The following is a 15,574-nucleotide window of genomic DNA, read 5'->3' as shown; positions in this document are numbered from 1 at the left end:
TTTTTCATTTATTCCGGTATCTTTTCTTATTAAAAGAATTTAATAAGAATTTTTAATAGATTAAAAAAAATGTAAAAGTGATCGAAAAGAATATCAATCTTAACATCTTGCTATTCCTTAATGATGTATGAACTATTAACTGTTAAAATCGATATAATATTATAATACAATATTGATATTTAAATATCAATTTTTCAAATTGTTTTAAATTGATCATGTTGAAAATTATAGTAGTATTATTGATCTCATTATTCTGATTTTGATTGTTTATTCTTTATAGAAAAACAATTATTATTTATTATACTTCTTATTATTTATACTATTATACAGGAAATAGTCATCTATAATAAAATATTTTATACATATTTCTAATTTATTTACATTTAAATTTAAATTTAGCTCCAGGAATATTTATTTATTTTCAAATATACGTATATCATACGCGTATATTATACAAGCGAAAAAAAATAAGATTTACAAATAAATTGAACGTTAATTAATTTTTGAAGATATAAAAAAAATGACATTAATCAAGTTTTAAAAAGAATAATTAAGTTTTAAGAAAAATAATTAAAAGAAAGGAATAATATTTACTTAAAAATTTTTTTCAAATTTCAATTGACGAAAAAGTAATTAATCGTAACGTGAATTGAGAAAATAATTGATTTTAATTATAATCTGTGAACTTGTAATTTTGCAAATTTTGCGAATTTGCAAAAATGTAATCGCATTGATAAATATCTGATCCAAGTATTCGAATTTATTATTAAAAATTGTATTAATCGTTTAATTTGACAAACTTTATCGCAAAGTTTGAAGAAGGAAGAAAAATTATTTCGTTGATCTCGGTCACAACGACAGGCGAAGGCAATGGTTGTCGATAAATTTGTAACATCGAAGCACACCCTTAATTGATCCCTTTCGCGGATGAGATAAATGACGATGAACAGGACGAATCTTGATCCCCGAAGGATTTTTCTCGAATAACCATTCTTTTCGCTGATAAATACTAACGTGACTACGACAGGGCGGATAGTAGAATTATGCAGATGGCCGTTGTAGTTTGTACTTGAAAATTCGAATTAGAATCCCTGGATGACATCGATTGCGCCGTGTTATCGATTCTTCGTGGTCGTATTTCGTTGTCGATGCTTTTTCGTTCGTTTATTGTTATAACGTTTTCAACATCGTTGTAACTATTGCTGCTCGCCCTTCCATGAAGATGTATATCTAAAAAAAAAATGATTTCTTATATTTGAGGTCTTGAAAAGATTTTTTTTATAAGAAAGATAATTATACTCTAAAGTTATATTTTTTCGTTTCAATATATATATATATATTGTTATATACTGTTATTTTATATTCTCGATTGCATTAATTTAATATTTTATATTCTCAACTGCATTTTTTTTTTTTGCAAGATAGATATATCGTTATATATTTATTTTCCAACAGCCCTTTCTTGTGAATCTAATTATAAATAAACATGTATGTGTAACAATACAAACAAAAATATTGTTAAATATTAAAGAGAAAATATTGATGCGAATTTAATATTGTAAAAAAGTTTTATTGTAATTCGGTATGATAATAAAATTATAAGTTAGTTTTCTATAAAATATATTACAAATTTCACATCTAGCACGTATATAACATTTAATTTTTGCATTTTATAAAATGCAATTTAAATTTTACGCTACAGTTGTACTGACAACTGTACTGACAAAAATAGTAAATTTCTAGTATCTCGTTTAAAATTCATATTAAATTAGCTCGATGATATTCAAATCTCCGTTGAATTCTTACAATTTTATGACAATTGAATAAATCGGTCACAAATTGTCGAATGATAAAAGAAGAAAAAAATTAATTATATAATTAACGATACAAACAAATATTGATTAATAAACGAGCATTCGATCCGTGAGAATTTTTTTGTGATGCGATGACGCGATATTTACAAAAAATCCCTTACTCTTCTAAAAAAAAAAAAGAAAAGCTAATTTTGACGCGAGTATTTATACGAGTATCGACATTTTCTTTTAATTTCCTCGAATCAGTTCTAATCTCATAAAAAATCGTAATGCTAAAAATTGAACTCAATTTCCTTCTGCTCTTTAAATATAAGAAGATCCATTTAATAAAATTACTTCGATAATCGCATAGAACGAACGATTTGCCAATATCATAAATTTTTAAATTCGTTTTAAGTGATAGATTAGAATCGAAGGGAAGGAGAAAATTGCGAGAAAGTTTTGGAAACGAAAGATCAGATTACTTTTTCATAGTTGAAGCGACATGGTAGTTCATAAACCGCGTGGGATTTCATCAAAATCCCGTTGAGAGGGTAACGTTTGTCGCCTTGAAGATCTATGATGTCGTGCTACGTTGCTGAAAGCTCGTGAGTAAATTTCACGCCTTCTCTCCAACTTTCCCTTCGAAAAGTTTTTCTTTTCTCCTTTCTGTGTGGGTAAGTTTGCGCATTACGTCAAGATGATGATTTAATAGGAAATTTCTAAAAGTGGGATAACGTATTTATGTGAAAATATGCTCTCTTCTTCCTTTATTCTAATTCTATAATTGAACTTCTATTTCAATTTGCATCTTCGATTTATATATATTTTACGGTTTTTTTTTACTGATAAAATTCATAAAATCTTAAAAATAAAATATTCTTTAGTATTTACTAAAATGATAATTAGGAAACTAAACGTCATAGTATCATGTATTTATATCTTCTCTTTCTTAAGAAAACAATATCAAGTGTAATAATTTTACTCGATTAATTCTATATTATTTAGCATTACGATTAAAAGAGAGCAAAATATAAAATTCTTACTAAACATTTTTAACGTAAAATGTGCTATTATTGTGGGCGGCAAATTTAATACAATTTTTATTTATAAGTTTTTTAACGTGAAACAGTTGTATGTACGCGGTTGAATATTCAAACTTATTTCGACAATGCTATAATTGCTGCTTGAATATATGAATGATAACAAAATTGCTCGCTCGTTACAATGTTTCTCGATTATCCACTGTTCTCCTTATCTTTTTTTGCATGACATAAAACGAGAAACAATATTTCAAAAAGAAATTTGCAGCAACATGTTTCGATCGATGAAAACACCGCTGAGGCGTTTTTAAATATTTACATATCATTAAGTATATATCATACGTGCAAATGAGACCTGTTTCGAGAATGATATTGCTGAAGAAAAAAATTGACGTATATATTTATACAGTTTTTCTACATTTCTTTTATAAACTTTTTGATCGAAACATATGTTTTTTTTTATATGTATATATTTAAGTGAAAATAAATGCGAATTTATTTATATTAAAAAATCCGAAATAATTTGTAGAAGGGTATATGAATACAATTATATAATTTTTGAATATAGTTTAGTTCGATATTGCGATAGAAGAAACGAAGAATCGCGTATAATAATAGAGCGATTAAAATTCATAAAATATAATAGGAGGTACTTACCATCGGTTCTATGTTCGATGTTAGGCAATGACGAATCGGTTATTTGATACGCACCAGGATCTGCACTGGGTTCTGGTCTTTGTCGTGAATTTTGAATATTTTCAACTACAAATAAAACGATTATCTTCATTTTTATTCTTTTTAGCAATGCGATATAAATATGATTCGTTCGCGTGAAAGTGAAAAAAAAAAAAAGAAGACTGACTCTTTGGAATTAAAAAAAGATATGATAAAGATATGAACTTAATGGATACATATACCTAATTTATAGATGTCGATAATTGTATACAGTTATATATCATACTGTATGAAACGCTAATTATAAACTTGTGTCGATGAAATTTTTATTTCACATCTACCTTCTTCGTTAGTAGTAGTAGGAACTGGAGTAGTAGTAGTCGTGGTTCTCGGTTGTGTCGTTGGTGTCGGAATATCTACAAAATATATAATTTTGAATAAAATTTAAGATTTAATAAAGTTATTGTTTCCTTTCCTCTCCTCTCTCTCTCATTCAAAGTTTTTAAAATAATTAAACATTTAAAAATCGCAAATGTATATATCGTAAACAATATAAAAACTATTTAAGGAAATAGTAGTAAAAAATATTATAAATGAATTATAAAGTAAAGAATATACTTACGATAAAGTTTAATACTGCCGTCTGTTTCCCCCAAAGAATTTTTTGATATGCATTTATACGTTCCATAATCGGACATTTCCGTCGCTAATATCGTGAGTTTCATATGTACTTTGTACACGTTATTCGTGAATGATTGGTTATATTTATCTCCTAAAAGCAAAATATGAAATAGAAACAATAGAGATTTCGTAAAAATGAAAGTATATCTGAAAGTATATTGTAAAAAGAATAATATAATAAAATAAGAATATAATAATATGATAAAAGAATAATATAATAAATTGAAGAGAAAAATATGAATTTATAACGAATTTTATATTAAAAAATTAATTATTAAATTGAACTTTGATTGATAAATTTATTTAACGAGCGTTTATATTAATGATTAAGTGATTTGATATGTATATTTTTTTATGAACATTTTATATGTAATGACATTATTTTTATATGATATGAAAAATAATTAATCTTTCAGATTTCAATTTTTTTTTCTTTCTTTCTTTTTCAATATAATATACGAAATAATAATACAAAATATTTTTTTAAAATAATTAAACATTTAAAAAATAAATCACGTTCAAAGATTTAAAAATTTAAAATCGTTGAAAAATTCGAATAAAATTACCGTTTTATATAAGACTGATTTTTAATTTTAATTTAGCGAGCTTTTCAATAATCGTGATTTTCTTTTTAAATATTGCATATTCATTGCGTTACGATATCCGCGATACTCGGAGAAAATTTTAAAAACGATATTCAACCAAAAATGAAATAAAAATAGTTTTCCACTATGAAAGTTGATCACGCTATATACTCATTAGTTGTTTGGAGTAGTAGGACTTTCCGATATATTTAAAATAAAATCAGAATAGTGAAATACATAGTGAAATATGAATAGTGAAATATGAATAGTGAAATATATTATTATAGGATTAATTTGAGACGATGATTTGATTATAATCAAGACATTACTTTTTTATTTTTATTGTACAAAAAAAATCTATACTTATATATTTATGTTTTAGGATTATTACGATATGAAGATAATTTATTTTAGACGAAATGAATGTTTGAAATAAGAAGACGAAAAAGAAAAAAAAAAGATTTTTCATTAAAATGATACTCCCGGGATATTTCGAAACAAAGAGAGGAAAAAATTGAAGAAATTGATGAATATCGAGAAAAGGAATGTTACGCGATTAACGATTCGAGATCTTACGAGAATGAAGAGAGATCGAAATCCATAAGTATAAGTAACTGGTCTATGGTAAAACAGAATAGTATTTTCTCAGGTAGGAAGAAACTTGGTGACAGATAGAACGTATAGAGAAAAAGAAAAAGTGAGGGGCGGAAAAAGCGAGGGTGAAAAGGGTAGAATGCATTTATGTAGTGGCTCCATCGATCGTAGCAAACGGAAGAGAAAAACTTTGGTCGGCTTTGAGTTTGAAAAGCAGATGAAAAAGTTTAACGACGTTGAACTGCGTTGCCGAGCATTATCACGCTAGACGTGGTTCAATGGATTTTCGGATATAAAATTGCTTCTATGCAAAAAGTTAGAGATACCGATATTTTCCTTCTATTCTGTTTTTCCCGTTGAAAAAAAAGTGGGAAAAATAACAAAATTATCGAAATTTCCGAGAAAAAAAGTGAAAAACTATGGATAAAGAGGAATAGTAACCGTACATGTGTATGGATACAAAGTAAATTGAAATCTGAACTGAAGGATTAAAAAGGGGACAAAGATCGCGCATAAGATGGAAGAAAATCGAGAAATTTTGAAGATACTTTCGCGTGAGAGGTTCGTTAACTGAAACTTTCGCTTGGGGAATGAATAATAAGACAGCGGACATCGTTTTCCCTCGGTAAACCGCACACGTTACGGGCGAAAAGAGCGTCGCAAAGAGCAGAAGTCATGACAATCACGAGTCATTAAAGTTGTACGCAACGGTTGAGCGAAGCTAGGTCCGGAAAACGTCTGGTTTGAGATGGTCCTAAGAGGAGTAGGGGTGCGAGTCGTCGTCGTGTTGCGAAAAGGATGGACCAGTTAGGATAGCGGAATGGCAGAAAGGGGTGAAAGGACAGTAATGGCATCGGTAAGTAGCTCCAGGCACGTCACTTTCATATACACAACTTGCTGCTACATCATCATCAACAGTGCTTTGATTTTGTTCGCACGATATTCCCTCCTATCCAATAACGATCTAAGATTGCATCGTTCCGCGGCAAAATGTTCAATTATTGATGAATCGAAGAATCGAAAAAAATTTCTTTTTTGTTTTGTTCCATTTTTCTTTTTATCCTTCGTATCTTTTTTTATTTCATCATTTTATTCGTTTCTTCTTTTCTTCATTCCCCGATTATGAATAAAAGTTTATATTTTAAAAAATTCATATTAAGATAATAACATTTAAAAATGAATTTTTTTCAAATTGTACGTTTTATATTTTTTTGAATTCAAAGATTATTCATTCGTATTTCTAACTTACAATCTCGTACGTACATATTATTAGATTTATAGAAACGTGATTAAAACGTTGTACATGTTATATACAACGCGTTATACATATATTGTATATATATTTGTGATAAAAATTTCCCAAATTTTAACCGTATGTTTAAATGTATATCTTAGGGCAATATATCTGCTTAAAGAACTTTAATCAACTTTGAAGAATGAAAAAATAAGGTATATAGAAACATATATGCATATAAAAATTATTATGGAACGACGATTGATAATAAAATTAGCTTGATGAAACTAGCTATATCACCAATTTTTTTTGTTAACGGTAAAATATATTTGATATTTAAATTTGATTTCTATCTGGCAAAAGCACGGAATAATTTAATTGATCAACAACTTTGTATATAAGGATCATAAAGTTGGCTTTCTTACTATTTGCATCATCTAATCTAGAATTAGACACATTAATGGATCCAAAAGGATATATAATATTCCATGTGGTTACTACGTTACACGATCTTCGTGAATATCGTGTCTCGTTATTCGAAATAATTATGCGGCGAATATGCATTTGTGCTTATTCGTGCTAATAATTCTTATGATACTTGTCGACCATTACTTTTATTTATATCTTTGCCACTTTATTATAAATATGCATAATGCGATATAAATTTAAACGTGAAAAAATTGTCTTGATATTTCTTTAACCATAAACGAAAAACAAAATAAAAGCAAATATATAAAAATATGTAAAAATAGTTTCGAATAGATATTATCGAATTGATTAGATCTTAACATCGTTCTATATTTATCATCGATTTGATTTCTCGAAATAATAAAAATAATAAATAATAATAATAATAACAACAATAACAACAAAATCGAAAACGAAGAATAAATTAACGAAACACGATCATGCATCATTTAAAAATTATTTTTTAATTGAAAAAAATCATTATATAAAAATCATTATATTTGAAAATCATTACATAAAATAATAAGTAATAGATATTACGCATTGTCACGGAAATGAAAGAGAATAAAACGATAAAACGATTGTATAAATAATTCTCGCGCGTGAAAAATTTAGTATCAAAGTCTCATTATTCAAAGTAATTATAGTTCTATGTATTTCCGTGTATCCGACTATGACCGTATTGTCCTAGACCGTTTCAGTAACATACGGTATATATGTGCCGTGTGCGTACATTCGTTAATAAAACAGCATTAACTATGTTGGTCAGTATGGTTCAATCGCTCTTCGATGAATTAGCAGTCCATGGAACACATCCATTGCAAACGAGCAAACGCAAAAGCATACGAACTTGTTTCTGTGCTAAAGTCTCGTAAACGTATAATGCTCAACTTTTATCACGTTATCGCATTATCTATATAAATTACTTCCAACCAATATAGATATATCTACATTATATATCTATATTATATATCTATATTATATTCTTACATCGAAATTTCAGATGCAATCTTTTCCCTTTTTCAATAATATATCGTTAAATTTAAAATCAAGGTGCTCGAAATTGAAAATCAAACCGATATTATGCTTGAAACTTATACATTATCGATAAAATTCGATAAAAAATGAATCGAAATAAAAGAATAATGTAAAAAGTAAAAAAAATATCGAGAAAAATATATACATATTATTTATTATTATTTTTATACCATTTTCTATAATTTCGTTGTTTTCCTTTGTCCAATAATTGATCAATTGTGGAAACGCTTCCGAGTTACATTCCAAAGTCATTCTTTGTCCCTCTTGTGCCCCGACTAATTGATTTTGAATTGAAATCATTGGACTAACTGTAAATATAACAAATATATTAAATTAAACAACATTTAGCGTAAAGATAGAAAATTCTATCATAGAGAAAAATATACTCACATTGTACCGTAAGCATTATTCTTTTACTGACGGTAGGTGGTATACCGTTCGAAGCTATGCACAAATACGCACCCATCTGCAATCGATTTATCTTAGTGATATTGAAGATCGAACCCTCGACAATTTTCACTGCAACAAAATCGAGAAATTTATTTTTTTCGAATGTTGTTAATTTTATCGTATAACGAAGTGATAAATTGATAATATTAAAAATGAAATTTTTTATACACGGAGATTAAAATGTTAGAATTAATTCTATTCGAATGGTAAAGTTTTTCAATGTTAAGAATCATATTCGAGTACAAATATACGAGTGTAATAATAGGTACTCGATGTGCTTCAAAGTTGCAAAACCTTTACGAAACAAACGTACGTTCCAACTATTACGTTTCTCAATGTAACTTTCCGAACTTCTCTTCGCAACAATCGAGTTTAAATCGATAAAATAGCGAACAAGAAGTTTTTGTAACATCGTCCATTGGTTTCATTTTAATCGTATCTCAACTTTTTAATTCCATTCTCTTCTTTGCATTATTTTATTCGACAATTGAAAATTGTTCCAACTTTTAACTGAATATGCATACGGTAATGAAATAGATATAATCCATCGTTCTTCTCGAGTAAACCAAAGCAAGGTTAGCAAGAAATTACCGCGACAAGCGTTACACCGTTCGTAGCATTTGATGCTTACTCGGATTAAACGGACTAACAAAAAGCCAGAAACGGATGCAGTATCGAAGATGCACGAGTGAACACGAGGGACTCGGTCAGTTAACATTAATTACGAACACGCTATTACCAATCTTTTTGCCATACGAAATCAACGCTGTTCTTTGTTTCATAAAGGATGACCGACCTGTTAAATGAATCGACGAACGAGGTATCTGTACTATACCTGTATACAAATTTTACACTTGGATTTGGGTAAATTATGTATGAAATATGGCCAAATATTTAACGCAAGAAATATTTGTTCAATCAATTGTTATCGATGATTATTGAAACAACTAATTATTACGAATTAGTTGCCACGATATTTTCCAATTTTACGCTCGATATATATTCATTTACTTAAAACTTTCGTATTTTCATATGTCTAACATATTACATTTTTAGTTTTAAAATTCATATATATATCTTTGTAAAGATAATTTTATTTATACACTTACACGCATGCATATTATATATGCATGTATGCTCGTCGTTAACGTCGTTAATTTTTATGATCTGAGCAAATAAGATGAAGTAAATTATCATCGATAAAATCGATTCTTTTTTATTCATTTATATTCGTTTATTAGATTTTTATACATCATAACGGTTTAGAAATATTATTTGAAATTAGCATTTCTTCTTTCGTTGTTGACATTCGTACAGTCGAAATCATTTCTTCAGTCAGATTTCTTCAAGTTTTCTCGTAAGAATAAAGCTTCTTAAGAATAAAAGCTTAAAATTTATATTTCCGCGTTTCTCAAGTCTCATGGTTTCCGTCCTACTTACTTTCTCTAATCCATTTCCAGTTTACTTTATTATTGCGTTTCGTTCTTTATCAAAATTGAAATAACAATGGCAATTTATAAATTAGAAAAGTTGTATATTTTTATATATATTAATATGTAAATATATAAATGTTTATATAATAGAAGAGATATTAAGCGAACAGAGAAAAGTAGCGAGAGTGAGAAAATAAAATGACAAGTTGAAAAGTACAAGTTGAGAGATGGAAAATTGTAACGAGCGTATCGCAGAGGCGAAATGCTGGTTAGAAGGATTTCACCTTCTATTTCTGGATTCAGTAGTGTCAATGGTGAATACACTAGTAACCGCACATAGAACATGGTCAGCGGGTGAACGTAAATCTTTTGGTGGAAAACTAAAAGGCGGTCACAGCCGCTACTCCCGTTCGAATTTTCGATTCTCGTTGAGCTCCGACTTTGTCCACCTAAACGCTTAATCTCTGCACAGAGCAATTTATGTTATTGAAACGCCTATCGACTCCACCCTCTGTAATCACTTGCATATACTAGATAAATTGTAAACCACTGACCAAACCACTCGATACACTTCGCGTTCCCATTTTAATTAATTACTTTCCAATCATTGTTACTTTATGAGTTAATTACCAATAACTAGACCATGGTATTATACTATACTTTTGTATCTACTTTTATTCCTCCAACGAAATAAACGTATCGATGATCTAATAATTTATACTTTTTTAAAATAGCGTTATCTGTAAGCAAATGTATTTAAAAATAAGAAACGTTGCGTATAATTAAATGAACGTATTTTGAATAGTTGTTGCAAAAAATCAAGAATTATAAATAAATTTTCCGAATCACGAAGAGTCGTTACATTCGTATTTTCTGTGAAAAGTATCGACGAGTTTTTTTTCTTTTTTCTTTTTTTTTTTTTTTTTTTTTTTTTTCATATTTGTATACAGTTTCCAACAAATAGGTTTCTCTCGGTTTGTCTACAATTTTATTCCCGCATACGAGAATACGTAAACCACGCTCTACAAATGAAAAAAACTATGGTCCGTAATTCGAGAAATAAACATATAAAAATACATATAAAATGTACATAAAATGAAGAGAGGAGATACCGAGTATATTCGAGAAAAGTGTGTGTGCAAATAAGCAAGTATAGTTGGATGATCAAAGCTACGATTTAATTCGATTTAGAGTTGTCCAATGAAACCGCGCTGATATCGTGTTTACACTTTTTAGACATTTTATTGTCATTTCGATGCATTTCAAAGATACACGATATCTAACCACGGCTGAAAAGCAAGCTGAACTAATTTTCCCTAAAATGTATAAAAGTTTCTCGGTTATATTCTCATACAAATCTATATGGTCTTTGATCTCCGCTTTGTTTAACGTCAACAATATAATATAAACAATCAAAATACATGGGAAATAATCTATTATTATAATTCATTATTTAAGAATTATTGGATTATTAATTAAAAATTTTACTAATTATTTAATTTTATTCTAATTATTCTCAATGAATCTATTCAAAAAATTTTTAAATATGGAAAGAATAATGAAGTATTTTTGAAATTGATAAAATTCTTTTATATTTTTTGTTTCACAATTGTTTTATATAAATTTTCATTATACGCACTGATAGTTTTTAGAAGCAGACAAAGTATTTATATTATTGCGAATACCCGTCGCAACGATTCACTTCGATTCAATTTCAACTCTATCGCGAGATAAATAAAAATAATATGCGATATATTGAAAAATATTATTTAAATAATAATAATAGTAGTAATTGAGAAGATAAAATTTTATCGTGGATAGAAATTTTAAAAAAGAATTTTAACGATAAAATTTTTCTTCTTTTCGATGGAATATTTTTTGATTCGCGTGATCGCAAAGTATATAATATATACATAGGAGAAAGGTCGATAGAAATATTTTTGGTAGATACATATTTGCCTAGGCGAGTATTACAAAGGCTGGCATACAGGGGAAGACGTTTAAAATACAAGAGACATTTTTCTTGCCATAAGACAGGGTAGGCAGTTTCCGGCGAAAGAACAGGATACAGGCAACAGTTTTCGATGCGGTGAAAAGACAAAAGAGTGATAAATCGTTACCACGTCTCGCGAATAAAGTGTTTGCAACGATTGGTGTGCGAATCAGAACGTTCGTATTACTTGGTGTTATTGTGCGAAACGCGGACCATGTATTTCATCCTAACGTCATCGGTATGGCAATGGTGCAGGTGCAACATGGATAGGATCGCTGTATCACGCATCATACTCGCTAAATAAGTTTGAAAGCCACCAGCGATAAATTTTCATTCTACGTTCATCGTACATCATATATTTCTTAACCCTCTATCGGCCGTTCATATAAATGGGTTTCGGAAACATTTCTTTAAACGCACGTATTGTGTAAAAGCAAGCTAATAAATAATTCATCGGCTACAAAACTCGAATAATCGAACGCAAGCAAAAAATATAATACGAAGAATATTTCTAATTGAGAAATAAGAAAGAAAGAAAGAAAGAAAAAAAGAAAAATCGTTTTGTTATACATTAATTACATAACAAAATTACCTCGAATGTTAACAAATTTTTTTTACATTAATATTAGCCTGTGTTTGTACACGTATGTTAGAAGAACGTTATAAACTCTTTTATATTTTAATATTTTACGTTCGATTAATACAAATTTAATAATATATATATGCTATAATATATATATACTACAAAAAATATATCGATATTAAATAAAGATATAGCAATATTAATATGAAAGCATATTTGCGAACATAAAAAACAAAATAAAATGATACATTCATTTCGTATATATGAATTAATTAATCTATTTATCGTTTATTTTATTGATCGTTTAATATAAATTGCAAGAAATTTGTCGAATATCTGTAAATATATTAATCGAATATTCTGTAAATACATTAGATTTTATGCATTTTTCTCGTAAAAATTTCTCCTTGTGAAAACATAGTGAGATTTAATCTCGGTATGAAAAGAATTACCCCTTCTATCTATCTAAAATCCATCAATCTTCGAGAATAATGTTCGTTTAACTATTGGCACGTATTTTCGTAAAATATTTTAATAATAATTTAATTATGTTCGAATATCCGGATAAGAGAACAATATTGATAGATCTTTAAAAAAAACAAACAAACAAATAGAAGGTAAAAATTTTGAAAAATTTATTTAAAATATGCACAAAATATGTTGAAACATAACGTATTGGGGGAATTAATGAGCAAAATTATATTAGATAAATATTATTATGTTGTAATATGTCGAATATACAACTTTTAATCTTTTATTTATGTTAAAGAGTAATAAAATTATTATAAATAAATATATAATAAATGTTTTATTTAATCTATTTTATTCGTTATATGGGAAATGATAATTCTTTTCTTTGTATTTTTCAATTTTTTTTAATTTTTTTAATTTTTTAATTATTTTAATTTTAATTAAATTTGAATTAAATTTTTCGTTACTTATATTAATTCAATTAATTCGATCGAATTTTTTTTGTTTTATTCTAATTATTATTCTTTTAATTTACGATAGACATAGATATCGATCAGTCCTTACCTTCTTCTCCATTCTCGAGAAATATACTTTCTCCACCTTCTCGCCTCCATGTAATACTTGGTGTTGGAGATCCTTTAGCAGCACAACGTAATGTCACATTGCTGCCTTCTCTGATTATCATGTCCGTGCTTGTCATATAATCTAAAATATCGGGCGGAACTGAAAATAGAAATTGAACAATCGTGTCACCATTATTTTCTACGATATATTTCATATTTAATTCATATTTTTCTTTGTATTTTTATCAACTTGAATCTATTTAATATATACTTAATTAATAAATGGTAATTAATAGAGGTAATTAATAAATGTCAAGAGAATAAATAAATTTAAGAATTAAAACAACAACAGAGCAAGACAAATTTTGTTTTTACATGGATCTGCGAAGGATGAATCTACGTATATATATACAAAGGATAGCAGATACTTTACTCCAGTGAATGAAAGTTTATTCGCATAAAAATACGTATATTATTTTTAAAAATCCGTCAAGACCAAAAAGAAGAAACGTATTTTTATATCGTATTGTTCAATTATTTGGTTATTCATTTTATCTTTTTCCTCGTCTCTTCACGTTCGCTCCATATAATGCTTGCATCAAAACACTTTATTTAAAATATAAAAGATTAAAAATTTTGATCAAGTTTCCTTCCTAATAAATCAAATCCTCTTACAGTCTTCTCTCATGTCATCTTCATCGTTCCATGATTAAATTTTTTAGAACAATATCTCTATTTTTTTTAATACTACTATATATTTAAACATTTTAAACATTCTACGTAATATGTGATGCGCATGGACTTTCAACATCTAATTTCCGTAACAGTTGGAGCGAGCAAGCATCGTCTGGAGTTTGTCCGTTGGAAAACCATACCATTCGTAAAATTTCTATTCAACCCGTGTCGTAAATTAGTCGAAAGCAAAACAGCATCTGGGCCTATCTGTTTTCGATCGCTCTCAAAAATATCCAGCCGCGTTCAGGCGTAATTAATTACGTAAACGAAGAAGAAAAAGATAAAATAAATCAAAGTGATAATAATGTAATCGTAAAATATCATTAGCACGGACAATTCGTCGATATTCGTCGATATTTTAAAGCGAATAAAATAATTATGAATATATTTTTAATTCAACTAGAAGAACTTTTCATACGAATGAAAATTGGATCGGATTAGCAAGATGTTACATATATAACGTAATGATTAACCAACCTACGACATCCAAATAACCGGTTTGACTCTTCATCGGATCGGTATTTATCTGGCACATATAAGCACCTCGATCGGATTCGGTCACATCGCGTATATGTAAATGCCATGTCTTGCGTTCGGTATGCGTTACTCCGATTCTATGATTCTTTGTTATCACATGATTCGCTATCGTTAGAATAGTTTGTGTATCCACACGCAACCATGCTACCTGAAAAAGAAAATACGAGATAAAAATGTAAGCAAAAATTTATCCAAAATTTATATTTTGAATATAACGAAGTTTGATTTGAATTTTATTTCTTCCTTAAAATATTATTTTATAAATGAAATTGAAACGAAACAGAAGAAAACGCGTTAAACGCGTAATATACATATTACGTATGTTCGTCAAAGTATGTAGTAATTAACATCGATAGAACGTAACGCAGAGTCGGATTAAAAACAACAATATTACGAGTAAATGTTTAAATACATGTATCTCTTCGATTATTTAATATTTGTTACATTTGTTACGTTGAAATATTTAAATGTTTGTAACGATTTATTATAACATTTTCATCTATATACGCGTTTTCGCATAAATTTTATTTCGACCACAACACTTGTTTGAATAATGGTAACAAATATATATATATATATATATATATATATATATATATATATATATATATAGGATCGATACAACAACAACGACCAATCCTGATTTATCGGTCTTCGTTATCGTGCAGTCAGGATAATTAGAACGTGGCTAAGAGTAAG

General features: G+C 28.0%; 1 protein-coding gene across 3 annotated transcripts in view; it reads right to left on the bottom strand.

Moving 5' to 3' along the window:
- Window positions 1–625: 625 nt before the first annotated feature.
- Window positions 626–15,574, bottom strand: part of LOC414025 (neurotrimin) — an 85,226-nt gene continuing 70,277 nt past the window's right edge. The window contains exons 3-10 of one of the 3 annotated variants that reach the window (XM_006569688.3): window positions 14,816–15,023; window positions 13,605–13,763; window positions 8,501–8,629; window positions 8,281–8,418; window positions 4,134–4,283; window positions 3,853–3,927; window positions 3,494–3,598; window positions 626–1,230 (exon numbers count right to left, since the gene is read on the bottom strand). In XM_006569688.3, the coding sequence (XP_006569751.2) occupies window positions 1,019–1,230; window positions 3,494–3,598; window positions 3,853–3,927; window positions 4,134–4,283; window positions 8,281–8,418; window positions 8,501–8,629; window positions 13,605–13,763; window positions 14,816–15,023 (1,176 nt within the window). In that variant the 3' untranslated portion in view covers window positions 626–1,018. Of the gene's footprint in view, window positions 1,231–3,493; window positions 3,599–3,753; window positions 3,928–4,133; window positions 4,284–8,280; window positions 8,419–8,500; window positions 8,630–13,604; window positions 13,764–14,815; window positions 15,024–15,574 lie in introns of all 3 variants that reach the window. The other 2 variants (XM_397461.6, XR_411601.3) reach the window with 2 other exon arrangements.

This window comes from Apis mellifera, linkage group LG10, assembly GCF_003254395.2.
Source record: "Apis mellifera strain DH4 linkage group LG10, Amel_HAv3.1, whole genome shotgun sequence".
Lineage (NCBI taxonomy): Eukaryota > Metazoa > Arthropoda > Insecta > Hymenoptera > Apidae > Apis > Apis mellifera.
Note: the sequence above shows the minus strand (reverse complement) of the source record. Positions and strands in the feature narration are given on the sequence as shown.